The 27,018-nt window shown below is 50.5% G+C and overlaps 1 protein-coding gene across 1 annotated transcript; it reads right to left on the reverse strand.

Moving 5' to 3' along the window:
- Positions 1 to 1,254: 1,254 nt before the first annotated feature.
- TACR1 (tachykinin receptor 1) lies at positions 1,255 to 22,716 on the reverse strand. Its single transcript, XM_076358864.1, has 5 exons — positions 21,553 to 22,716; positions 11,138 to 11,332; positions 7,017 to 7,167; positions 6,512 to 6,708; positions 1,255 to 6,126 (listed from the first exon to the last, which is right to left on the reverse strand). The coding sequence occupies exons 1-5, from the start codon at positions 21,951 to 21,953 to the stop codon at positions 5,835 to 5,837; spliced, it is 1,236 nt and encodes a 411-aa protein (XP_076214979.1). The 5' UTR covers positions 21,954 to 22,716; the 3' UTR covers positions 1,255 to 5,834.
- Positions 22,717 to 27,018: the final 4,302 nt, after the last annotated feature.

The raw sequence follows: 27,018 nt of genomic DNA on the forward strand, positions 1-27,018 counted from the left end.
CCTTTGTAAAACAACCACCTTAAATTCTCCCCAGAGCCTCAGCTCTGACCCAAACCCACCAGGTAGCTCTTGATTTTGGGGGTTTTCGTATCGGATTGCAGATGGAGGAAATGTGCAAACCGGGATGAACTGGGTCACGAGGAATTTGCATTGCCCCTTACCATTTCTGCAGCGGATTGCTGTGGCTGATGAGTATTTTTTATAACCAATCAGCACATTCTCATAGCTTTTATCTAGTGTGTGTGTGTGTGTGTGCAGGTGCATTTAGGAACAGGTACGAACCCTTCTGGGAAAGGTGATGCACTGATGCTGATAAATAAAATGACCCCCTCATTTGGACCTGACGTGCTGAATCCTGCTGTAAAGGAGGATCTGCTCCCGGGTTCCCGCTGTGGGGAAGCTTGGCTGGAAGCAGATGCCTGCACGAAGCACGGCACAGCAGCAGCGCGTGACACTGTTTATTCCTTCTTTCCCTTTTGCATGATAAAATAACCCATGACAAAAAATAACAAGAGCTTAATAGGCACATGGGACAGGGCCTTTGGCAGCGATGCCAATCAGCTGTGCCTCTGCAATGCTCCTCTAATTAAAAACTGCAAATTACAGCTGGCTGGAGCTGATTGCAAGGGCTGGCTGGGTTGGGGGCTTTGCTCTGGGAGGTGAAGCGTGGCTGGTTGCTCCTCACACTTTCTCTCCCATCATCAGGGTGGTGAGGCCTTGGAAAGCCAAGGATTGTGCTGTCCCGGTGCCTGCCCCAGCGGAGCAGCGGGGTTTGGGGAAGTCCAAACCAGAAAGCGGAGCCAAGTATGTCAGCTGCTTCGTCAAGGGAATCGCACCGCCTCGCAGCCAGCTGAATAAGTGAAAATGCCGGCGCTGATGCACGATACTCGAGTCACACGTCTGCTTCAGCTCCGCGCAGAGAAGTGAGCGGCCGGTAAGTCTTGCCCGTGTTCAAGGAGCGATTCGAGCCTTTCTCGTGCTTTGGGAATCGGTGATACACGGCCAGTCCCAGCTTTGTGGATGGCTGAGTTTTGAGGGCTCTGCTTTTTCTTGCTGTAGTTTTGACGTTTCAGAGCACCCCTCACACTGAAGGTCCCCCCAAACCCACCGGCGACCTTTCACCCCTCTTTTCACCTAGTTTTGGCTTTGCCATATTTCACCGTGTCCTGGTTTCGGCACGGCACACCGCTTCTCCTCCCGCTCCCACCAAGCCACCAGTTGCCGCCTCTCATCGTTGCGGGCTCATTAACGGCATGACCTCACAAAAGAAACATTTATTTATGAAAATCCATTTGGACAAACCCGACGAACAGAGAGAGACCATTTTGGGGAGGAGGGTTGGACTTTTTCCTCTGTAGAGATGCTACTGTGGGAAGAACTTCACGCAAAGCTCCTATCAGCTGCCCCACACACCAAATACCAAACCCCAGACGTACGTCGCAGCCCATCTCGTCCCCTCGCTCCCCTCCTGGCCCCAACTGTATCATATTGCACAGAATCAGGAGCCTTTTTGTCTGGGATGGAAAGTTTAAGGGCAGAGACACACGAGAGTCATCTCTCATCCTCAGCTGCTCTTGGGACTCACTGTCCCTTCTCCAGGGTGCCGCGATTGCCGCGTTTAACTGATGAGTGTGATTTAGCTTCCAGCAGAGATGGTATTTTGGGTGGATATGCCACAGGAAAAGGGGCTATTTGCGTGTTTATAAGTGCTGTATCAATTATTCAACTGGAGACAGGTTTTTTGGGGCAGGATGTTGTGTTCGGTAGATGATTAACAGACTCCTGAAGCCTGAGAGGTGTTTGGTTTGTTTTTTTTTTTCTAATTATAATTATTATTTTAACGGTAAGCAAAAGCTAGGAGCTCTTGGGCTGGGCGCTTTGGTTGTGTGATCTCGCAGGAGGGCTCTGGCTAGGACACGGCAAGCTAAAAAAAACCCCAAACCTGTCAGCCCTGCGGAAATACGCAGCAAATAGCGGATACTCTGCTTCCATCCCAAGTCGCTACCCATTGGCAGATGCGGTGTGCTCGGCTGGGCCACGCAGCAACTGCATCCCTTGAGGGACAGCAAAATAAAAATAATAATAAAGATAAGTGGTGGGCGGGCAGCCTTTTGCGTGTCTACCGGCAGTCCCGTTACAAGCACTACAAAAAAATGGGGATCGGTACCGGCTGCTTTGCTTTGACTTCCACGTTTGCAAAGCTGTCTAATTTTTATGGCAAGCAGGGATCTTGCTTGGCTTTTGCTGTTTTTTGTTTTGAGCTGGTGGGAGATAAATGGTTACACATGAAAGGGGGTGTGAATGTTGTATTTTGGAGTAATTGAGCAGACCTCGAGGTATGTATGGAGATGGGGATTTGCTGCTCCGTGCTCCCGCTGGGAGCTAGGTGGGAAGAGCAATTTCTGAGTGCCAGGAAGAAAACCTGAGCTTATATCAATCCCCAGGGGGTAAGGAGATGGCTTCAGGCTGGGATTTGGGTTTCAGAGCTCCCTTCTGCAATGGTTTTGGCTTGCAGTGCATTGTAATTGGGCTTAGGCAGCTCCCCTTAATGATGGTGGGAGTTATCTGTATGCCTCCAGGGAGGAGATGGCAAAGGGATGTGTGCAGACCTGCTGAGTGATTCTCTCCAGATACTATTATTTTGCATTTCAGAGAGCCAAGAAAGAGACAAAGAAACTGTCTCGCTTTGCAATTGAATTTCTAGTCAGAGATCTGCAAGCAAACCAGGGAAACAGGCTTAATAAACCAGAAAAAGCCTCTGTATTACAGCTGACCTGTTTGAAGGGAGAGCTGGAAATAGTGCAGAGACTGGACTCACCATATGGTTAAATGTCCCATCCCCAAGCCTGGGCAGGGGTGTCTTGTTTTAGGCTTTTCAGTCTTCAAAAGAAGACTTCTCTGAGGCTTTTGCATGCACAGAGCATCCCAAGGTTGGTGAAACCAGCTAATGTTGTCTGATGTACGTCACGTGCGTGGACACGGACCCGACCCAAACATCCCATCTTGCGGGTTGGTGTAGATCCTAAACGTGAAAAGAGCCTCGTCCCTGTTCCTGCCTTCACTGATAAAATAACTTGGCACTTGGAGGGGGGAAAGGAAAACCCGGGTTTGGGCGTGTTGTACCCATTTACACAGAACATTCTGGTTTTCCTGCATTGCTCTCCATCTGTTGAATGATCCCTTGACACGTTCCCATCAGCTTGGGCGTCCCAGGCCGGCTCCGCCGCGGTCATTGGCACTATTTATAACAGGTGGGAATTTTTCCCACTTTATTTCAAGAGAGAGTTTTCCATAAGATGCACAAGAAGCATTTTGGGCTGTAAACCGTCAGCTTGAATTGAAGCCTCCATGTACACCCTTGGGGTTATCCCACGTTTCAAGCTGAGCATTGCCTGTGAGAAGACAGTTGTCATTTCTCTGCACGTCTCGTGATCGCAGCATCCTTGGGGCATAAAACATGGAGGACAAAAGGGCAGCGTGGTTATATATATATATATATATACACACACACATCTCTTTTTTTTTTTTATCTTTTTTTTTTTTCTTCTAAATGCTGACTTCTGTAGGCTCACAACCTGACACAAACTCTTGTGCATGGGGTGTACGGAGCAGATCTCTGCTTGCCTTATTCGGCTCGCTAGACCATTTCGAGATACTTGGTTTCATTTTAATCTTGCATTTGAGTTGGCGGCTGGGAATAAATCAGAATTTGGCTCTGGTTTGTAGCGCCTTCTCGTGTATTGGCAGCACAGCTCCTGTGGAGTTGGTGGGAAAAGTTTCCTCGTCCAACCTTTGCCTTAAAACCCTTGGCATCGCCTGTCCCTTCGATCGCTGCTGCCTGGGGCTGGTGGTTTTTTGCAAAACCAAATCCCCAGGCAGGCTCATGCCATTCCCCCTTCTCCACGCTGCAGGGTCATGGGAAGCAGCGGCAAGGGAATAAGGCGACAAGAACGGTGAGAAGTTTAAGCAGGAAAAAAAAAAATAGGTTATTCCAGCGTGTGCGTGAAGCACGCGGCAGTTTGTAACGTGGCGTAGTTGCAGCAGTCGGGAAGAGCGTGGAAGTGGCTGGAAGAGCTGCTCCTCACTGATGGCACTTGGTAGGATTTTGGGTAAAAATGAAGATGATTGTTCTTGTCAATCTGGTTTTGCAGCCATTTTGTTGCTCTTGGATCCATCTATTTGCCCATTCATTTAATTTGTGCTGGCGTCATTGCTTAAATATGTGTATTTTTATCTCCAAGAACCATCGCGGCTGGGGATTTATTAATGACTGGATCTTCCAACAGCCAGTTTGGAGGCTGAATAGTTGAAAAGCTCCAAAAGTCATCTCTGCTTTACTTCCAGAAATTGCTGTGTGCTCAGCAGGGTCTGATGTTCGGCTTGCTTTAAAATGAATGAGCCATTTCCTTGCCCTGTACAAATCTGTCATGCATCTCTCCAGCATTTCTATCTTGCAGTGAATCCACTTTAGGAGTCCGATTTCTACACCAAAAGTGAGAGACTGGACCAGCAGCAAGGAGCAGTCGATACAGCTGCCCCCAAATTGCCCCCAAACTTGTGGGTTTGTTCCCAACAAGCCAAGGTTGCCAGCTTCTCATTTTATTTACTTTTTTTTCCCCTTTGAGTGTATGTTCATACATTTGCTGACCAAAGGAGCCCTTGGTATGAACAGCCCCAGTGAAAATTATCCATAACAGGACTAAAATATTAGATATATCCATGTACACATCATAAACTTAATGTTTTATGCAAAAGACGGGGATGAAAAGAAAAAAAAAACTTTCCCTGGTTAAAACAAAATCCAGAAAGTGGAAGTGAATCATTTCAACCCTCCTCTGAGTAAAAAATGTCTGCAAAATTCTTGTCTCCCTTCAAGCCTTGTATGCTGGCAAAACTTTGTTTTTCTGTTGGAATCCTACCATGCCCCTTTCTGTGCAGCTCTAGACATTTCCAGGTTGTGAAAAACATTTCATATGGTCAGTCTTCTTCTCCAGACCTCCACAGGCTTCCAAAATCTATCCAAGAGACATCACCTTGGACCTTTTAGGAAATCACAGTGATTGCTTTTGGCACATACAGTTGATTAAGAGCAACCAAAGTCTGGCTCAGTTCAGAAATCCTTCCTGAGAGCCCTGTTTCGATGAGCTGTGTTGTGGAGTGGCAACCGAAGACCGTCGCGCAGAGGGATGCGGGTGCTGGAGATGAGTTGAGACTGTGCAGAAATGCCTGGATCTGAGTTGAAGAGCCAAGTGGCTGGTGGTGCCCCGTGGATGTACAGGCTCCTGAAGTTGAAAACAGCATTTTTTGCTGGGTTTTTGAATTGAATACCCCTCTGGATATTCAACCGAGAGTGACAGGGAGAATAAAATTAAAGGTGGGAGGAGGAGAGTGCAAGACTGGTTCATTTTCCTGTGGGGTGGGATGCACTGGGGAGATCCCTGCTGCCTTGCAGAGAGCAGGGAAGCGCCTGCCAATGTTGTACTTATGGTTTAAGAGAAAAACCCAGCTCCGTCCCATTTCTGCATCCTATCCACCCGCCCGGTAAGTGGTGGGTTGGACAGGCAGCAAGCAAGGTGGAGGCCAGCCAAACCTCCCTTGTATTCAGACACGAGCCACAGTGGAGCACATGAAACTAATCCAAAGCTTTTGCTCTCGGGCTTGCCCAAGGATGGCGAGCGAGCGGCGCAGCAAGAGACGGTAAAACAGCACGGAAAAAAAGCTGGCACATCACAAACCGGGGTGATGATGCTGGGTGGATTGAGTGCCGGAGCATCCCAGTGAGGGAAAGGGGATGGTGGCACCCCTGTGAGCGGCTGGCAGAGCCGGGGAGCTGCTTAGGTGAGCGTGTTGGAGTAGAAGCTGAAGCTTTCAGAGACTGTTTTGGAGTCGCTGCGAGAGGAGCCGTTGGATGTCATGTCTACGGAGAGACGCTTGGCCTTGCTGCTCTCCTCCAGCTCCTCTTCGGCTGCGCCAACTGCCGAGGACATGGTGGTCTCTATCCGGCTGACCTTGTACATGCTGCTCTGTGTCTGCAGGTACCTGGCTGACTTCATTTCCAGGCCCTCGTACTCACCGGTGCTGATGAATGGGCACCACCGAAATGCGTGTTTGAACCCCACACGAAACCTGGGGGGATGGAAGAGATGGGGAAAGGCAGCGGTGAGGGATGTGGAGATGGCAAAAGGACCTCGCTAGGAGTGGGAAGACAGAGCTAAGCACTGCTAAACAACAAAAAAAATGCTACTTTTCACTAAGGGGAGGGAAAAACCACTGATAAATCCCAATTAGGAGTCAGGACTGTTTTGATACCTGCCCTCAAATCCCACAGGGGCTTTAAGAAAGACTTATTTAGGTCCCTGCACCTGCTGGAAGCAGCCCCTGGCGCAGGATGGGACAGAACCATCCTGGAAAAACTCTCCCTCCATACTCTCCTCCATCAGACCCCACTGTATCTCCCCCTTCTCCCCTCCCTGTTGCACCAAGATGCTGCCAAAAGTCACTCGAAACCCACCTGTCATTGAGGCAGCAGTAGATGATGGGGTTGTACATGGTGGAGCTCATGGCCAACCACATGATAGCCAGGTAGACCTGCTGGATGAACTTCTGCAGGTACCACTCAGGGTTGAAATACTGCAGGGTGAAGTAGATGTGGTAGGGCAGCCAGCACAGCGCGAATGTGCATACCACGATGATCATCATCTTCACTACCTGTGAGGAGAAGAGAGGGCAGGGAAGCAAAGTCATCCGTTGGATGCCCCATAGGTAGGGTGTCACCCTCCAGAAGGGGACACTTCTTTTTGCCTTGGAGACCTTTCCAACCGGGAACGCATGGTCGACATCTTGGTTAAACCATGCACGTTCATGGAGGAGACACATCTGGAGGACGCTCTCTGCTCCATTAGCAACAACCATGCAACAAGTCCTGACCCGTTTCCACTCCTAATGAAGTACTTTTGGCTGTGGTTAGTTGGGATTGGGCATGAATGATGGCTCCTACCGTGCTCAAAACTCCTTACCTTCCGCTTAGCCGAGACCTGCTCGTGGTAGCGGTCGGAGTTGTCGCCGGGTATCTCGCTTGCCCAGAGGGTGATGCCGACCACAGTGTAGGCACATCCTATCACCAGAAGCGGCAAGAAGTAGATCAGGATGGTCATGCAGAAGTGATACCTGGAAAAAATGACGGTCGTTGCGTGTGTCCTCTACTTATTCAGTCTCTTTCTTGCAAACTGAGCTTGAAGGCAAAGTGCTTCCCAGGGGCCAAGAGAATTTGGCACAATTCCTGCAGACACGTTGCCTGCAGAGCTCGGGCCGGGAAGGACTCCCTGCTTTCACCCCAATCTTTTCCAAGCCTCTGCTGCCAGCCTTTGGGATCCTAGCACCCTCCTGGGATGGGATGCAGAGGCCACTGAAGAACTTGTGCTACCTTCATAAGGCAAGGATGTCTTAGCTGAAGTGGCACTACTCTCAATTCTGCTCTATTTACACCCCAGATTATCCTAGAGATGAATGCTTGCTCTTATCACACCTTTTATCTGGCAGTCCTGCAGGAGCAAATGTGGGTTTTTTGACATATAAAGGATGGGAATATTAAGCTGAAGAAATAAAGGCTTTCCCTGAGGGGCAAACACTAGGTCTTGGATGCAGCTTGCCTGAATCCTCGTCCACCATCAGTTTAGCTGGGCTCAGGTGGCTCAAGGCATAACCCCAGTCCCCAAAACCACAGCCTGAACCCTTGTCATGGAGGTTTATTAAAACTTTTCTGTGAATTCAGCGGTCGGGTCAGTTCTCCAGGCTCATGGAAAGGGCAGGATCTTTGTGTCTGTTTATAACAGGTATAAATAAGCCCAAAATCGAATGGGAGGGTCTGGATTAAACTGTTAGCACAGGCTTGAGACTGTTTTGTTATAAAGTCGGTGGAGCCGTGGCAGGTTGCAATAGCCACTGGGATTGCAGTGGGTTCAGTGAAGGATTTGTGTTAAATAGTAGTTGGTTTAAAAAGGAAAAAAATAATGCTGTTTTCAACAAACAGGATGGGGACGAGCAGTTTGACCTTGCAGGTTCCTTCCTACCATCAGAGCTTGCAAAAACCTCTCTCCCCTACAGAAAGATGAGCAATAGTGGTACAGAAACGCGGACGGCTTGCACAGTGCCAGCTTGCAAAGCATCACGTGTGCCGCCAGATCTGGAGGTAATTTTCTTCCGACAGCTTTAGGGTCTGCCTGCATTTTCGGGGTGTGTGCCTGGCTCGAACGCAAGTTGCTGCATCTGTTCAAGACGGTTCAGGCCCTGTAGCCACGCTCTGCTCTTGCACTCGCTCGTCCTCCTGGGAGCTTTGATTGAATAATGTCTCTAAAGTGTAACGAATGGGTCAGGCTCGTGCCTGGTGCGATTCCCGCAGGGAATGGAGTTGGCCCCAGACCCGTGCTGCCATGCCATCTCCTCCTTGTTTTGTACCTGCAATTTCATTTGGCCTCCTCTTCGCCCAGCGCTAATCGCATTTGAACTGGATTTTGTAGGGCTGTTTTCTATTTTGCTAATTAAAGAGGCGTCTCTGTGGCTCCGCGATGAAGATTTCGTTGTGATTCCCATGTAATGCAGGGTCTTAAACCAGCTGCGAACAGCTGAGAGCGATGCAGAAATGCCCCAGAGGAGCTGTTAGATAATTTAAGCAAGATCGACCCTTATTTTCAAAGCTGCCTGGGCATGGTAGGGACAGAGATTTCCAAAGAGTCCTGGGCCATTTTTTTAATTGGACCCTGGGCGCTGAAAACCGGTTTCCATGTGAAACCATTCGTATGTTATTCTGTCTACAAGAATTGCAGGATCAGAGCACTTAGAGAAGCCTGGGTTTTGTAACTTAAAGGTCTTCGGAGTGGGGATTTAGGGTCTTGTATAGGATGGAGGAGCCTGTAGGAGTTACGGGACAGTGATGTTGGAGGAGGGGGCTGCCATCTCCTTTTGCCTTGCAAAGCCCAGATGGTCGCCGTGGGCTGTTATCTTCCAGAGAGGCTGGCGAGTGGAGCGGCTTTTCCCCTTCCCTTAACAAACCGAAATGGCAGCTAATGAAATTGGAATAGATCAGATATCTATTTCGAAAACAAAAGCGGGAGCGGGAATTGGTGTTTAGCGGCGGCGAGCAGCCGCTGAATCGAATGGAGCTGAATCGCCGGCTCCTGTTGACGCAGGATCTCGCCTGTGCCGAGGTCGTCGTCCGCTTCCCCCCATACGAGCGAGCTGAGAACAGGCACATTTTCCCAGTGAAAACAAACCTCACGTGCACATCCCTGTCTCTGATACCCTCTGCATGCCAGGGTTGTGCTTTCTGGGCTCCGTTTGCCAAGAGAAAGGCCCCCCCCCCAGCGTTGGGAGAAGTCCTCTATTTTCACTATGAACTGAAAAAATAATATTATTTTTCATCGTGGCATTGCAAACAAGCTGGCTGCTGCTGGCGCCTTCCTTAAATAACCGCACCAAGGCCATGTGAGCAGGGGAGGGTGTTTGACAGTGACCCAACCACCTGTCCCTGCAAAGTTATTTTGGGGCGGTAAAATAACATCTCGGGCTCTGCCGGGCTCTGCGCTGTGCAAGCGAGTTTGCGCGGTTTGGAGAGACGTTGCTGAGCTGCAAGTTATTTTCAATCCCTACCAAAAATTTGGGGTTGGGCTATTTAAAAGCTTCTGCTTAGCATCTGCTTTCCCAGCTTTCCTGGCTGCCCTCATCTGTCTGCAGAGGCCCTGGCTCACCGAAGAGCGTGGAATGCTCGGGCTTTGAAGCGGCGCCCGGCTTCCAGCAGCAAATCATTCATAGGTTAATGATGGTATTTTTCTCTTGAATTAGCTATTTGAAAAAATGACGGCCCCGGCGGCAAATGATCTGTCAAAGCCAGGCCCTGAGCCTGGTTGCTGCTTTGGTCCGGGGTGCTTGGCCCCATCCCGGCTACGTGGGCTGTCTAAGCCAGCAGCATTTCTTCACGCTGGCTGTATTTATCACGGTAGCCTGGAATATTTAAGGTTGGAAAACACCTCTGGAGATCAGCTGGGCCAGCCCTGGCTTAGTTCTTTCCATACCTGCCTTGCAATGCAAATAAATAAGATGATAATACATGATGCCGTCCAGCTCTCTGCAACCCGCCACTCGCTGCTGACTGGCAAACTCGTCTCATTTGTCTTGTAGAGAGACCTTCGCCAGGCTCAGGTTGGCTTTAAACACTTCTCCGTGTTTGTGTGTCCCCTGCTTTGGCTTCAGAACAATTTCAGAGCCCTAATTCATTGCTCCACGGGACTGGAGATCACAAATGCCTTTCTCCTCTGCCCCCCCCCCCAGCTTTTTTCCTTAACACATGACATTTAACTCACCGCATGACTCCCAGACTTCAAAGAGCAAACCACGGAGGACTGCTGCGCTGGCAGACCAGCGGGGTTGCCCAGACCCTTTGGAAATGCCAGATTTAATTAGCCAGCACCTTAATGGGAACGAAGGAGATTCCTGCTGAGCCCTCCTAGCCCAGCGTTTGCCTCCCAGCCTGAGCTGATGCCACAGAGCCCCTTTTTGTAGCTTGTTTTTTAAGCTGTCGCGCGAATTTTGGGGCATTTGGACTCAGTAAATCCCAAACCATTTTTTTTTTTTTCTGTTATTGCCTGGCCAAGATACCCCCAGTAAAACCCTATTTACCTCTTGCAGGAATAACTCTTGCCCCAGGAAGCCTTTAGAGAGATGGGTTGCAGGAAAGGTGCTGCAAAAACCAGAGCCATACCTGCATGTGTGAATACGCCCCTGGGGGCAATGCAGACCCCATCCCCACAGCCAAAATATTGTGTCTTCGCAGTTTTACATGAGTTTCCCTCGAGGATGAGCATCCAAGAAGGGCAGGGAGCACGGCACAGCGTGGGGCAACGTTTGGACCGCGAGCAGCACTAAGTTCGCCTTAATTAACCTTAATGTGCCCCAAGATGATATGGATGGAGATCTTGGTACCGTCAACTATATAGCGCTGGTCCTCGCTAGGGTAGGGGGAGGATTTCCCCACCCCATGGAGCTTTGAGCCATTCCCGTCCTTCCTCGCTTCCTTTTTTTATACTTTTTTTTTTTTTTTTTGCGTTTTTTCTGTACGGTGACTTGTCGGAAAAGTTCAACTCACGTTTTTCCGTACACGTTGGTGCCGTGCTCCGGCCATTCCACCAGACACACCAGCCGGCCCGGCAGCTCCTCCATCACCGAGTAGTAACCCTGGGGGAAAGCCAGCAGGAAAGCCAGGAGCCAGATGACGCCGATGACCACCTTGGTGGTGGTGGCCGAGAGCCGGGGTTGCAGCGGGTGGATGATAGCCATGTACCTGCAAGGTGGGAAAAGGAGAAATCAAGGCTGGAAAGCCCCGATGTCGCAGCTTTTGGGGCTGTTTTAGGTCTCCCTTGAATGGGGGTCGTACTTTTGACAGCCCCTTAATGCATCCTGGCAGCCCCTCACGCCGAACAATGCAAACAGCATCGAATAATCTCTTTATGGAGGATTCCCCGACCAATGCTCTAATTCTTTTGCAGCGTCTCTTACCCTGGAGATTTGAATCCCGTTTGAGACACTCATTGACTATTAGCTGAAAAACAGCTTCGCTAACGCAACCAGCAACCGGCTGCTTCTGCAAAGACCAATTTGTACAAAGCCAGCCGCGATGCTGCCGTCTGGCAGCAGCCGCTTTGGCAGCACCCGGTAGTTTTGCACCCGCGCGAAATCATGTCTCGATGGTAGATCACAGTGCCAAGTGTTACAGGAGAAGAACCAAAAATAAGAGTGCTGGACCGGGGATGGGTGATCTGAGATGCCACCTGTATCTGCCCGGCTCCTGGGCTCTTTCCCCCAGACATCAGTTGTCATACGTGAGGAAAGCTCCAGTGGTGACGAGGCAGATTGAATTTATCCCTCTGCAAATCTGGTTTTGCAAAGCTGGCAGCAGCCAGCAGCGCTGTAAGGATTAAGTGAGAACGTTGCAAATTTTTTAATTTATTTCCCCCCTGCTCCACGTCAAGCTTCGGGAAGAGGAGAAACATTGCATTGCTCTGCGTGTGTTATCGTCTGAGGCGTTTGCAGCCTCCTCTATTTCTCCCTTCATGCCTTCTCCTTTCAGAGGATGGATGTTTTTTTCCTTTAGTTTTTTCCTAGATGGCAAATACTCCCCGTGTTGCATTTTTGGGTGGCCACTTGGCAGGGGCAAAGACATAGGGATTAATATATAAATACGCAGGAGGTACCGCCGTCAGCTCTTCCTCTGCCCCAGGGTACCAAACCTTATCAGCTTTGTGCAGCTGAAAATCCACCTAATCCACCTGATAATTATCCCTTGAAAACCTGTTTGGTACTTGAAATCGAAGCTGGTTAGAAAGAGCCGAGGCAATGGGTGTTAGTGCTGCTCTGGCACAGTGGCTGGTGATGCATCAAGGCCCCCTGGTTTCTGCATCCATGTTTCTCATTTCTTCCTTACCGTACTTGCGATCGGCTTCCCTGCAAGGACTCGTCTCCTTCCTCCTCCTCATCCTTCAAATGCCTGGTGTTGGCTGAGCCCCTCGTTAGCGGGTTTGCTGAGCTGGATGAGGTTTGGGTGGGCTTTTATCACGGGGTTCAGAGCAGGTTACCCTGGGTTTATGCTCCCAAGCAGCAAGAAGTCCACGTGCCCAAGTTTGCTGCTGATGCTCGACCCGACGGTTCAAGCTCAAGCATGCAAATGGTGGAAAATGAGGGATTTCCACAAAAGTTGGGCCATTTCTGTTGAAATATTTGCTTGGAGAAACATCTGAGGCTGAGACCTCTGGAAGGCAAAGCCAGTGCTTGATTGCAACCAGCCAGAAATGCTTTTACATCTCCGACCTTGTTTCTGCCAGTGCATTTCCGAGGACTTTCCTCATCTGTTTAAAGTACTTTGCAGCTACAGAAGCCCTCGTGATTGATAAAACATCCAAATAATCGCTGTAACGATGAACTAAACACCAACCGCATTGCCTAGAGACCTTTCCAACCGCCATCAACTTGTCTGCAATGCTGTCTTGTGGTGGAAAGGAGACAGTAAAATTCATCCGACCACGCTGGTGTTGCAAGGACGGGGTCAGGGAGGCAGGAGGGTGCAAGCTAGCGGTGCTCTGGGGAAAACTGGCCCCAAATCCTATTTTTCAGCAGCAATTCCCAAACCATTAGTCCCGAGTGACCTCTGAAATATTCCCTTGGGGATGCTCTGGGTTCAGCTGCCCATCAGGATTAAAAATGGGAATAATAACAGTTCTCCCAGACAGGGGCTCTGATGGGGAAGAAAAAAAATGTAATAAAAAGGGTCTGGGCTGCTTGGAGGAGCTGGTATTGCAGACCATAAAAGTGCTGGAGATAGATGGAAATGTACAAACATCCTGAAAATAATTAGAGCATGATTTCATATTAAAATATCATATAATTATATAATAATTGTATCACTAAGCAGAAAATTGTCCTAACATTTTAATAACTGCTTCCTTTTTTTTTTTTTCCTTTTTTCTTCTTTTTTTTTCCCTCTCCTTGACAAGAACATTTGATGCAAAATCAGGCCAGGGAGAGGGGGAGAGCAGAGAATATGGTTTTGTGGCCACCTTAGCTCGGATGACAGCCGCTGTCTTGCTTGTACTGGGGTGGAAAAGCATCGGTACAGGGAGCAAACCAGATAGGACGAGGGGTAATGGCTTTAAACTGAAAGAGTGTAGATTTAGATTGGATACGAGGAAGAAATTCTTCACTCTGAGGGTGGTGAGGCACTGGAACAGGTTGCCCAGAGAAGCTGTGGCTGCCCCATCCCTGGAAGTGTTCAAGGTCAGGTTGGACGGGGCTCTGAGCAACCCGGTCTACTGGAAGATGTCCCTGCCCATGGCGGGGGGGGGGTTGGAACAAGATGAACTTTAAGGTCATCTTCCAACCCAAATCATTCTATGCTTCTATGATTCTTTTGCCTTCTTCCAGCGCTGGGTCCGTCGCACTCAAATAACTCTCATTTCCTTGCAGACCGGTTGGACTTTCCATGTTTCTCTACCCTATAGGTTTGTGTGTATTCCTGTCTTAAATTTTTGGGTTTTTTAGGTTTTTTTGGCCACCACTGGATCTTTTTTTTTGCATCCAGAACACGGGTCCCAAGAAGCCAGTTTGCTTTCTTGCAGTTCTGCTCAGTTTTGAGCCAAACCCTCCCCCGTGGTGCGTTTCTACGGCGGGGTTTTGGATAACCTAAAATAAAACCTTCCTTCCGAGCAAGTGAATGCAAAGTAGAAAAGCAACCCCGTGCTGCGGAGCCGTACCGCAGGTGCCTCCAGGTTGTCTTCTCCCCTCCACGTAGGTTTGATCTCCCAGGCAAGGCTGTGGTAGTTGCTGCAGCCAAACATCCATCAATCACTTCTTAGCAGGGAAGAAAAATGACATGTCAGTCATGACTTTGCCTTTCAGCAAAAAAAGCTTGCCGATCTGTTTATTTTTTTTTTTAATACGAGCAGGTTTGCATTCAAATGGAAATGCAGAGTGCGGGCACGGGATGCAGCTGCAATGCCCCGGCGTGTCTGCAAGGTGCTGGCGGGCGTTTGGCCCCGTGCATGGTTTCGGGCGGGCGGTTTTGCAGCTCTGGGCACAAAAGGCATCGACCAGAGCTTAAGTGCCGGGAAGCCGCTGCCCTCCTTGGCTCGGCCACGCAGGTCCTGGCCGTGCTGGTGAGAAGCGGGCTCTCGAAAGCAAGGCTAATGAGTTTATTAGCTCATATTTCTCCTCACAAAGTGCCTCTGTGGCCCCACTCTGCCCATCTCCCTAAGATGCTGTATCCTGTTAGAGAGATTTATTTTTTTTCTCTGCCGTTCAAGAGGGCAGTTTTTCCATCCATAAAAAAATTGGGTGTTGAGGTTTGCTAGGGATGGTCGTTTGCGGGAGGTGAGGAAGAGGAGCACGTCCCTACGTGAGCATCCCGCCCTCGCCGCTGAGGCGGGTGACAAACCACCATGGGGTCTTCAAGTCCTAATTTTTCATAGGGAATTGGCTCTCGGTTGAGGATTTAAGGGCAGATTTCCTGCGTTAGGGAAAGGTTTTGTTCCCCGTGCAGGCAGTGCATGGGGGTAGCACCAGGAACGGGGCCATTTGCCTGCAGAAGATGTTGGGTTGGGAAGACTTAACGATACCTGTTCCTCAAAATAAAATGATCTGCAGTTGCCCTCCTTTCGGATGGAAGCACCGCATTCAAATGCAAACCATCGTTAAGTTTTGCAAGCTCAGGGTTGCCCAGCTCCTTGCAGGAGCAACCCGATGCCCGTGCACCTGCATTTTCCTTGCACCTTTCCCACCATGTTTAATGTTTTAAACCCACCACGTTTAATGGGCTTGACGCTAAAGCGCACAACTTTACGCCAGACGCTATTTGATGACGTTGGTAATGCCGTTTGCTGTTGTTTAAATATTTTATTGGGGGGGGGGGGAGCGTGTTACCATGACGATACAATAGCATTTGAGTACAACGTTGTACCAAGGTAGCTCCGAGCGTATCGGTTATTAAATAGATACTGCATTCGAGGCAGTATAGCCATCTATTAATTGCATCTGGAAATCTGGAGTCTGCCTGGATAACTAATATTACACAATTGTTTCCACCCTCATGGAGATGAAATTAATGTCATAGCAAAAATTTATGAAGCGTCTTTCATTCCAGAGTTTCCTTATCTGCTTCATTAAGTATTAAGGATACAACAGATAAGAGATGAGTAACCAAGAGGATGCAGAGTGTGTGCCGTGTGTTTTATTGCACAAAGATTTCCTGTCCTGAGCAAGGAGGGATTTAGTGCAGAGTCAGTCCCAGGAGAGTTTGCAACCAAGTCAGAGCAGATGCCCCGGATTGAGGTGGGTCAAACACCTCCAGCACGGCTCCGGGTCCCTCCTACCCAAGAAACAAAAAGCTTCTCTGTAGAGAAAAAACCTGCCTTTTTGCTTTCTGCAAGGATTGCGTCGCAACAGTGTGGATGCAAAAATACCGTCCCTCGAGCAGGTTTGCATAGCGAAACGTGGCCTAGTTGTGCTGGCCCCAAATACCTTGTATCTGGATGATGGCCGAGGAGGCTAGCTGAGCCCTGCGTGCTTGAAACATGACGCTGGGGACGAAGGCGCCGCAAGCAGCTGCTTCCTCCTAAACAGCGACCATCCAAACCGAGGGACGGACAGCGCGCTCCTGCCCCGAGACCTGAGTGATGCTCAACGCTCGGCGAAGTGTCTTCATCAAGCAGGAAGCTGCAGGTTTCTCACCGGCATTTCCCCGGAGCACCGATACGGCGCAGCATCTTTCCTTTTTGAAAGCGGTTTGGTATTTCCTTTGAGCACCATCGAAAAGGATGTGTTACCCGCCACCAAACAGCGACCTGAGTTACGCCGGCAGCTTTGCAAACTCCCCTGCCTTCCTGCACAGCACCTCTTGCATTGCAAACCCCACGGGCAAGCTCGGTTTTAAAAGCCAAATGCAGGCGAAACAGGATCAAACCCCAGTTAGTCGCAGCAGGCTGTTAAGGAGGCGTAGAGCTCCCTCCTGCATTCACTGCGTTTGCCGACAGCGCCGGGGTGGGATGGGAGAGGAAGACCCAAAGCACAACCCAGCCCTGCTGAGAGACTCTGCAGATGCTGTTATTCGAGGCACATGTATGTGCCTGTCATATATAACCTTATCAACAAATTAGCCCTGGCACTGGTTTATGGCTGGAGAGTGAAGGGGGAGAACAAAAAAATCACACGAAATGCAGGGCTGGTGACCCATGAGACCTGGCGCTCTTAGTGCATGAGTGGTTTCCACTGGGCCATTGAGGAATTAAGAACAAATTAAGCAATAAATTAAGAAAGCCATCGGATAAACCAAATATCTCACCAGAGGCCCTCAAACTCCTACGGTGGCTTGTGGCAGCACCCAGCTTGCAGGTGAGCACCGTGATCACCCCAAAAGCATGTCTATAAACCTGAGTCTCCTTCACCTCCCAGCCACCAAACTGTCGCTAGTTCATCTTAGTTCTGTATTTATTGCCATGGGAATTTCAAGCCCCCTCTTCTTTCCGAAGGAAAGGGGTGGAAAAAAGATGTAATTTATTTTTTGACAGGCTGAATTCGTATCTAGTGGGTATTGGGGGGATTAATTCCAGTTAATACCCATCAGATCAGAGACTACTGCTGGGAGCGGGGGCATAAACCAGCCTTGATGAGTGACCCCTTAGTAAAGGGTGTCCCCTTGTCCATCGCCGTCCCCCTGCTTTCTAACCTCAGCTGGGAAATCAACGCTTCGAGCCAGCTCTGTGCTGGGTATCCAGCAGCTTTGGTAGGGTTTTTGCAGCGTTCGGTGAGGCTTGATTTTTTGGGAATGCAAAAAGCTGCTTCGGTTATTGCTAGGTGGTGCGTAGGCAGTGCCGCAGGGCGGCTGGTGCAGGGGCTGCTGGCCCTAAACCTGGGCTCCTTTCGCTTCCCCCTTGCTCTTCCATCTTCCAAATTACATCCCAGCAGAGCAAGATTACACAGCGCCGGGTGCAGATCAAAGTCCTGCTCTGCAAACCCCAGAAGTCCAGTAAGTCAAGATTAAAAAAAACCCCTGATGCTATATTAGGGTGTAAATGACTAATTAATCTGTCTGTGCGCTGATGTAATTTGTCCTCTCCGGAGGGTTTCTTTCTGCAGTAATCACCTCTCGGGGAAGGCATGGGGTCGCTGAGCTGGCGAATATGTTCCTGATATTCAGCTGGTTAATCCAACCTGGGAGTTCAAGCTTGCAAGCAGTAAATAATTTTCCGAGCCAGTTTTTCTGCTGCAAATAATATGGGATTGGGGAGATATTAACAGGTCTCGGCTGCAGACTAGCAATTTTAGGAGCCGCGGTGGTGAACGAAGGTTCGCAGATTTGATGTTTCTTCTTCAGCTCCTGCTGGCAAATTGATGGATCTTAAGACACCTAATATAATTTGATAACCCGTTTGGAAATAAAAAAGGGAATATTAAGAAGATCCCAGTTTATTGCCCAGCCCTGTGTGTTGGTCTGGCAGCGTTGGTGCTGGTGGAGGTTGGAGAGGGGGCTCTTTTAATGAGCAAAAGCAGCAAGTTGGTCTAGGACTTGCAGGAGGTTAGCCCCACCGTATGTCACTTCTCTAGCTGCTTTAGGGCGCAGGACTCTGCAGAAAAAGGGAAATCGCTTTGTATTAAATAGCCCAAGCTATTTAAGACAGTCTGTCTTCACCCCGAGTTCATGGCAGGGCTCTCACCCTTCTCGCCAGTATTTGTTCAGTCTGTGGTGTTTTCGGCTTAGCTCACTTAAAGTTTTGAGATCAGACATGATTTTTTTTTCTGATTCTGCAAATAATCCCGGATCTTCACCTTCAGCTGCATTCCCGGTTGTCCATCATCACGGAAACTCATTCCTCCGTCCGAAGTTTGCTAACGGTGCGGGCGAGTGGTGGTGCTCAGAAATGAATCCAGGTCCCAAGGAGAGAGAAAATATCAACAGTTTATCTAACGACGCTCCATCCCGTGTGCCATAGACATCGCAACTTAGGGATGTCCAGAGTTTGTTGGTTTTTTTCCCCTCTAAGTGTGGCGGCTGCAAATTAGCTCGGACTCACCATGGGCACTGCTGGGCTCCCACTCTTCCTGGAAGATCGGAGGAAACCCAGGATTTTCTGTCTGTCTCTTTCAAGTGAATTAATTCACAAGGAGAGTTTGAAGCCGGAAAGGGATACGTGATGTGCTCTGGCACTGATCCCCCCAAACCCGAAAGACGTGGCAAATTCTGTAGTGCCAAAGCGAGCCGTTTGGCCCCCACTTCTGCAGGATGCTGAGAAGCAGCATCATGGCTTTTCCTGAGCAGACTTTACCAGCTGCCAGCCTTGACTCCTGAATTTCCTGCTATTGTTGCAGGGTTCAGAATAACACTCGCTATAGGATTACCTTCTTTTTATTTTTTCAGCATGGTTGTGCCCAGGCTGAAATAGATCCTGGTGAAAGAGCAGATGGTCTAGCTTCAAGCAAAAGCTTTTTTTTCTTGCACAAACCCATGGCAGGTTTTGCAAAAAAAAGCCATTGGGAGAATCAAACCCACTTCCCTGCTTGTTCTCTCAACAACTCTGTTACGGCTGTGCCGAGTCTTTCCAAGGCGGTTTCATATCCTCCAGCAAGGACATTCTGGAAATTGCTTGCAGAAAGCACAAGCGGAGATGATTTAGGGGAGCAATCTGCAGACCGATGCTCCTCTGAGCCTTCAGACTCCATATCCAACCGCTCTGATAGATGGCTTAATACACCTTGGGAACACGAGGCACATTCAATTCTGCTTTCCTAGTTTTTGATGAAAATCAGGACTGCGGTCATGTTTGATTTCAGATATGCCCTGGCTGGGAATATAACCCATTTTGCTAAGCCTACCTGGCTCTGCTGCTCCAAATTCAGGTACTTGCTTTCCTTGTTTCCGCACAGCTTTTTGCTGCTTGCCGGGACAAATTCCTTCCTTTTGGGTTCCTGGAAAAAGTTCCTGCATTTCATGCATTTAAGTTACTATTGTCAGGTCTCAGACACAGGAACCCAAGCGACTTCCCAGCGCTTGGAGGTGATGTCGTGTGCTGCTTGCCTGGAGGGGCAGAGGATGGGCTTTGCTGCCTTCACCTTCCAAATTTCCCACCTCGCTGGAAATTTGGGGTCAAGAAATGCAGCAGGTAGCTCTGTGCAGGAGGTGTTTGCATACTGAGGCTGCAGCTTCTTTTGGGTCCTTCTTGGTGGGCGAGCCAAGCCTGCACGCCTGGGTTTTGCAGCCCAGCCGTGGGAAAACCAAGCCTCCGTTAAGGGTTTGCAGGTGCAAGAAGAAAGCTGGAAATGCCAATTCCCCCTCAAAATTCAGCCCCAGGCTCCCAGACCTGCCTTTGCTCCCCATCTTACACATGCTCTTCCAGCTTCCCCTGGCAGATTTGCTTTTCTGGTTATTCCAGGGTATGGACCGAAGGCTAAAACCCAAACTATTAAAAAAAAAAAAAATCATCATCTCTCTAATTCATCCTAACCTAAAAGGGGCTTTGCTGGCTGATCCCCAATATCCTCAAAATGCAGATGCTCCTGAAACAGAGCCACCAACACCATCGGGTAGGAACAGAGCCACGCTGGTAGTATTCCTCTTTTTATTTGTTACTGCCTTAATTCTCCTCACATCTCCGGTATGAGAGCTTGGCTATGTCCGATTTATTTTGAGGAGAGGGTCTTGTAACCACTCCAGGGCGAGACAAAACCTGAGCCTGTTTTTAACGACTAGAGAGCGTCATCCATCTCAAGCTCTGTTTCCCAACCTGTCAGTGTGTGAGTTGTGGCAGCACTAGAAATTCTCGTAGGGAAATATCCGTGCCAGTTTGTGCAGCACTCAGACATCAGCTCAAAATGTGCTGGCATACGGCAATGCAAACCTCCTCCCCGCCCCTTCGCATGTATCCCCAGCCAAAATGTCTTTTACTCCCTGGGAAGAAGGACCAAAAAGAGGTGTCGCAGAGCCGAGCTGTCTTTGGGAAATATGTTGTGTTGGAAAAATCTGTTGCGCTTGAAACGGTGGTACTCAAGAGGGAATTGCAAAGCTGTTTGAGAGCCTCGGTTTTTCTCTAGCACTGGTGTGAAAATGCCGTCAGATAAAAAGATTTCTTGGAGAGGGAGAGAAGAGAGGGGAGCTGCGCACTGGACATGCGTGGTGCATGGCTATTTTGTGTCCCTTGACCCCTGGCTCGTCCCTCTGAGGTGAAAAAGGCAGTGTCCCCTGTGCCATCGCACCCCGCCGAGCGCTTGCTGAACTTTTGATCGTGGCAAAACGCAAGCAGGATCTCGCTCTGCCGGCAGTCCCCAGCCATCGGGCAGCGCCGGCAGAAACCGGGCAGTGAAAAAACCAACCAACTAAGCTGCGCTGGCTGCAGCCAAACGAGAGAAATCCGTGGCATCTACCTCTCCCCCTTGACCCCCACTAATAAAATCAAGGTGGGTTTGCCTGGGGGGACATGCCGGCACGCAACGCGACAACACACTCGCCAAGTCAAGATGCCTTTCCCGAGCCTGAGCTTCTCTCGAAGGCTCCTTAGACGGTTCCCAACCCAGACCAAGAGACACGAAACAGCTCCTGCAGCGCAGCAGAGGCATGTCCGACACAGGCATGTCTTTTATGTCATGAGGTGATGCCATTTTGTGCTGAATATCGAGTTTGCTTTTGAATGAGGAAGTTGGGAAAGGAATGGATGGCTCTGCAGAGGAGCTGGGAGGGGAGAGGACAGCGATGCTACAAATGCACACCCAAGACACGCTACTGACATGCCACGGGGGTTACAAAGCCTTTTCTCGAGCTCCTTCCGCAGAGCTGACAAAGGATTCCCAAAGCCACCTGCAACCAGGGCGGGGAGAAGGACTATTTCTAGCCCTCTTTTACCAAAATGAGCTTTATTTTAATTGCAATGTTCTCCCATGACCGGAGATCAGCCGGAGCTGAGCACGGTACCCAGGTGGAGGCAGACCTGGGTGCCGGGAAGGGTTTGGGGTTTGACGTTCAGAGCTCACCTGTCCAGGGCGATGGCCGTCATGGAGTAGATGCTGGCGAAGACGGCGGCGATGGGGAAGAAGTTGTGAAACTTGCAGTAGAGCAGCCCGTAGTACCACTCGTTGTGGATGGCGTAGGTGAAGTTCACCACCGTGTTGAAGGCGGACATGGAGGCTTCGGCGAAAGCCAGGTTCACCAAGAAGTAGTTGGTGACGGTGCGCATCCTCTTGTGAGCCAGGATGATCCACATCACCACCACGTTCCCCACCACCGACACCACCACGATGAGGGCGTAGGCGACAGCCCACAGGGCCACCTGCCACGGGGGCTGCACAAACTGGTTCACGAAGGACTCGTTCAGGGAAGCGTTGAGCAGCCACTGGTGCTCCAGCTCCGCTTCCAGCGGCAGAGTGTTATCCATCGCACCACGATGCAGCCAGACCAGGCACAGGGATGCTTTGGGGTGCAGGTACCTCCTGGTTAGGGCACAGCTGGAGCAGGCTACAACACGTTTGGGGCACGCAGCTAGTTCGGGGCACACAGCTCCCTCCTGGTTCGGAGTGCAGCCATTTTGGGGTGGTTCAGGCTGGTTCAGGGCATAGGTACCTCCCAGTTCAGGGGACAGCTGGTTTGGGGTGCACAGCTCATTCACAGCATAGGTCTCTCCTGGTTCAGGGTGCAGCCAGTTTGGGGTGCGCAGCCAGTTTGGGGTGTAGGACCCTTCTGATTCAGGGTGCAGTCGGTCTGGGGTGCATGGCTGGTTCGGGGTGCAGGTCCCTCCCGTCTCTGGGTGCAGCTGGAGCAGGGTGCCTGGCCATGTCAAGGCACACCGCTGGTTCGGGGTGCAGGTCTCTCCAGGTTCGGGCACAGCTGGTTCGGGGCGCGGGTCCCTCCGGGCTTGGCTGCAGCTGCACCGGGGAGCAGGTTCCTCCCGATTCAGGGCACAGCCGGTTTGGGATGCGGGTCCCTCCCCGTTCAGGTCCGGAGAGGGATGCGGGTCCTTCCCAGTTCGAGACCAGAGCAGGATGCGGGTCCCTCCCGGTTTGGGTGCAGTCGGTTCGGGATGCGGGTCCCTCCCGGTTCGGGACCGGAGCGGGACGCGGGTCCCTCCCGGTTCGGGACGCGGGTCCCTCCCGGTTCGGGACCGGAGCGGGACGCGGGTCCCTCCCGGCTCGGGGTGCAGCCGGTTCGGGATGCGGGTCCCTCCCGGTTCAGGACCAGAGAGGGGTTCGGGGTGCAGCCCGAGCCGGTGCCGCGGAGCCGGCTGCGGCGGGCAAGGCACGACCGGGGCTTTTATAAGCGGCGCGGGCGGTGCCAGCGAGCGATGGGCAGAGCCGGCACGGAGAGCCCTCCCCCGGTCCCCTCCGCCCTGCCTGGGGGGGCTCCGCTGGGGCCCAGAGCTGCAGCCTCCCCCCCCCACCCCGTGCCGCTCCCCGCAGCGCAGAGCTGCCCTTCCCAGCGGGCAGGGGCCCCCAGGTTTCCCCACACCCCATTTTCACGCCTCCTTATCCCCTCTCCAACCTCTTTGCCCTTAAAATCTTCCCGTGCTTTGCATCCTTTTGGGGGGCTGACGGGCATCTGGGCCAAACGTGCTCTAAAAAGTCACCGGGAGCTTAAAACACGCTGTTAATTGTAAAGCTTATCTATTTTATATATTATATAATATTTATATATTATATATTATAAAGCTTTCCAATGTAACAGCCGTGGGATTTCTCCAAACGGCTTTACGTTGTGGCCGGCGAGTGCTTTGCATCCCCGGCGAACAAAGCAATTGTTTGACTTCTCAAAGAGGGAAAAGGTCTTTCCGCTTCGGTGCAACCGGCTTTCTACCACTGCAAACAGAACGTTTCATTTTAGGGCCCCTTCGCTCGTAAAGCAAACACAGCTCCTCCTGTTGGGCTGGCAAAACCTTCTCTGCTAAAAAGTCTTTTCTCCCATGAATAAGCTGTTGTAATCTAATTAAACTGCAAACAGAGATTCGCACCTTCCCACAGTCCGGGTTTATAATACCCACCAGACAGGACTGATTTGAACTTACTCTTCCAGTGTTGTGTTATTGCCAAGTGTGGGCAAAAAAATAACAACTGTGGTGCTGCCTGCCAGGAGAGCTGGTTTTCCCTCGGGATGCACCAATGAAGAGGAAAATCAGCTTGGAAAGCTGAGCGCGTACCTCCGGTTTGCTGAAGGATGCTCCTAAATCGCATTCTCAGGACGCAGCCTCCCAGATCGGTGGAAGAGGAGCACTGAGCTGGAGGAACCGCTCCCAGGTAAAGCTGCACCGCCCCGAAAACTGGGAGAAATTCGGGTTTGAATTGCACAGCTGAGCGTCGTGGAGGGAGGATGCTCGGCTCTTACGCCGGAGCAAGCCCTTAGGGAAGCCTGAGGGACTGAAAACCTTTAGTCCCCAACACCAGGTCAGTTGTTAAAGTGAGACTGAGCTTTTTCACGCTAGGATGGGTGAAGGAGGAGCTATATTTCAACCAGGGCTTCCGCGTTTTCCAGCAGCCCTGGGAACAGGGGCTGCCTGGGTGACCGTAGAGGGGTCCAGGCCGGTGGCCGAGCGCTCTTCCCGCATCCGGATGCTCCTGGACCACTCGATGGCAGCATTGCCTAAAAATGCAAGAGGAAGAATGGGTGAGCAGCCTGCCGGGGCTGGGGAAGGCTTGCTGGTGATGGCATTTCCAGTTCCCCCGCCCTTGCCAGGCTGTTTTGGGGCATTGCTATAAATTTGGCAAAGGGCGAACCCCAAAGGAGGGGACACCCTGGCAGGTGGGGACAACGTTAGCAGCCATCTCAGCCCACCCCAGCAAACCCTTTCCCACTCCCTCCGTCCCCGAATTGCTCCAAGCTGGTAGCATCACCCCAAGGATCACTGCAGGGCTGAGAGAGAGCACATCCCTCCCTCCTGCCTCAGTTTCCCCGTTCGGAAAAAGGGGACAATGCCTTTGCACGTTCCTGTTGAAAAGAACCAGCTGTTTTGTTCCTGTGCTGCTGCCGTGCAAGGAATTGAAATGCAGCCTGATGTCTCGACCAAAGCAGGCTCTGGAAGGGGCATTTGTATATCGGCATGTTCAGGCCGCTGAGCGTTGGGTAGTCTGGGGGGGATTTCACCCAAAGGATCCGTATTCTTTCTTTTGGAAGAGATTGCATTAAAAAGAAAAAAAAAAAAAAAAAAAAATCAATCCTAGGATGGAAACCTGCGTGAGGGAGAACAGATGTATTTATGGCTCGGCAAAACCAAACAGATTATTGCAAGCTTTTGACAACTAATTAATGCTTGCGGGTCCCTGTGAAGATGCCAGTGCTATTCTGGGCATGAATGCACTGGGCTGTTCCAACAGGCCCCCTCCTTCCTTTCCCCCGGGGACACTTGTATACCTTCACGTATATCGTCAGCCCTTTCAGAGCACAGAGAAAGGCTTTGTAACTGGCAGCTGGAGAAAACCTTGCCTTTTCCCGTGGTGTTTTCCAGAAGGACAGGAACCTCTTACGCTATACGTTTCCCAGCAGAGTCCCCGGGGCTGGCGTAACATCGAGCGCATATGAAGCACGGTTGTCTGGGAAGAAAAACTGGCCTCATCCTTCAGGGAACCATCAGAGATGGTGTTTTTCCACCTTCTGAGGTTTCGGCTCCTCCATCCACCCTGGCTGAGGGGTTGGACCCCGTCTCCCCATTGCACAAAGCCGGTTGCAAGCAATACCAGTAACAGGTTCAAGGTTTGCCACCTCCCAAAAACGTGGCTGTGGGTCCTAAACAACAAATTAAATAACAGCAAATGTAAGCTGCCAGCAGAGGTGTTTGCATGGCTTTTTGCTTGGGTAAAATAAGTGCAGGTGGATCAAGCTGGGCTTTAAATTTGGGGTATGGCACCAGTGGGGGACAGCAGGTTGCACCCAGCAAGGCAATGTCTTTTCCTAAAACAGCTGGATCCAGAAGGAACATCTGCCCTGGTGTATCCCTCAAGGGAAGCAGCAGCTTGTCCTTGTGCCCCTGTGCACACAGAAGAGACAGGGAGGAGCCGCACAAGCTGTTTTCCACGGCACCGAGCAGCACTCGGATGCTTAGCTGTCGGTCAGCAGAAATAACTCACTTTGCCAAGCTGCTCCTCATGATTAATTTGGAAATCATCTAGTCTAAAAGCCCCAGAAACAAGCTGGCTCCTGCAAGATGGGTTGCACAAGTATGTGTGCAAGTGCATGCTTCTCCAAGCTCCCCACCTTCCCCCGTGCTGTTGCCTCGGCTTTAAATCGAGCACAGCTGAGCTCTGCTTTGGGGGTTGCATTTTGCGAGTGGTTGGTGTTTCCCAGGTTGGGGTGGTTTGTTAATTATTGAGTGCTCTTCCTGCTCCCAGGTAGCTTTGTGCTGTAGGTCTTTGTGCTTTGGAGACTCAAAAGCAGGGTGGATGAAGGTTGTGTGGCTCTGAACTGTGGTGTCTTTGCTAAATGTAAGTTTGCTTTATGTTTTTTAGCAGGAGGTGGGTGAAGCCCCCTTGGTGGGTTGGCTTGGGATGGGGTTTATTTCCCTGGGGAAGAAGCCTGCACTGTATGAGGGGTGCTGAAGATCCTCTGTTTAAGGCAGTGCTGTGGTGGTATGAAATCTTTGCAGAGCCCTTTATAGTGGTTTTTTTTTTTAAATTTCCTGACCTTGCAGAAGGAGTGTTAAATGGTTTCCTTAGAAATGAGGTTTCTGAGGATGTTTTGGTTGACATTCTGCTTTGGAAGTCACCTCCTGCCCCAGCAAGAGCTGTGTTACGTGGTGGCAATCAGCAACGTAACTCTTAAGCTGGTGAATAAGGGAGTGCTGTGTGATTGCTGCATGCCGGTGCGGACTTTTGCAGGCCCTAGACCAAGGGAGCTCTTAAGTATGGATTTAAGCCCATATGTGAGCTAAAAAGTGCCTAAAACTGTTGTACTGCAGCGTCCCTGTCGCAATAGGGTCCTCGTGCGACCGCAGCAGCTCTGGGCTGTACAAGTAAGACAAGAGGGAGGATAAACTGGGGCTTTCTTGCAGCTCTGCATCACTGCGGAACCCTGAGGCTGTAGGTAGTGATGGACAAAACCCCATGAATCATGCTAGAGATTTGTGTAGCCACCAAAGTCACAGCCTTAATAGATGTAGCGATGGGGGAGTGGCCAGCAGAGAGAGTTGTGAATTTGGGGAGACTTGGTTTGGTAAGAAAATATACTGGGGAGCCCAAGATCTACCCCAGGTTAAGTGACTTGGGACAGGGTTTTAAAATCCTGCCTTATAATTAAGTCAACCCACCGATACTGCTGTGACTCCGAAGCTGCCTGCAGCGGCAATGAGCTGCTGAAGGAGTCCTCAATTTTGGAGTGTGAAAGGAGAAAATAACTGGGATTATAAAAAAAAAAAAGCAAAACCCACACTAGCAAAATAAAACACAGGGTTTTGTTTGCTGCTATGCAATATGTGACACCGAGATAAGCAAGGGAAGGAAAACGCTGATCCAGGAGGGGCTGAT

This window comes from Aptenodytes patagonicus, chromosome 24, assembly GCF_965638725.1.
Source record: "Aptenodytes patagonicus chromosome 24, bAptPat1.pri.cur, whole genome shotgun sequence".
In the NCBI taxonomy this organism is placed as follows: domain Eukaryota; kingdom Metazoa; phylum Chordata; class Aves; order Sphenisciformes; family Spheniscidae; genus Aptenodytes; species Aptenodytes patagonicus.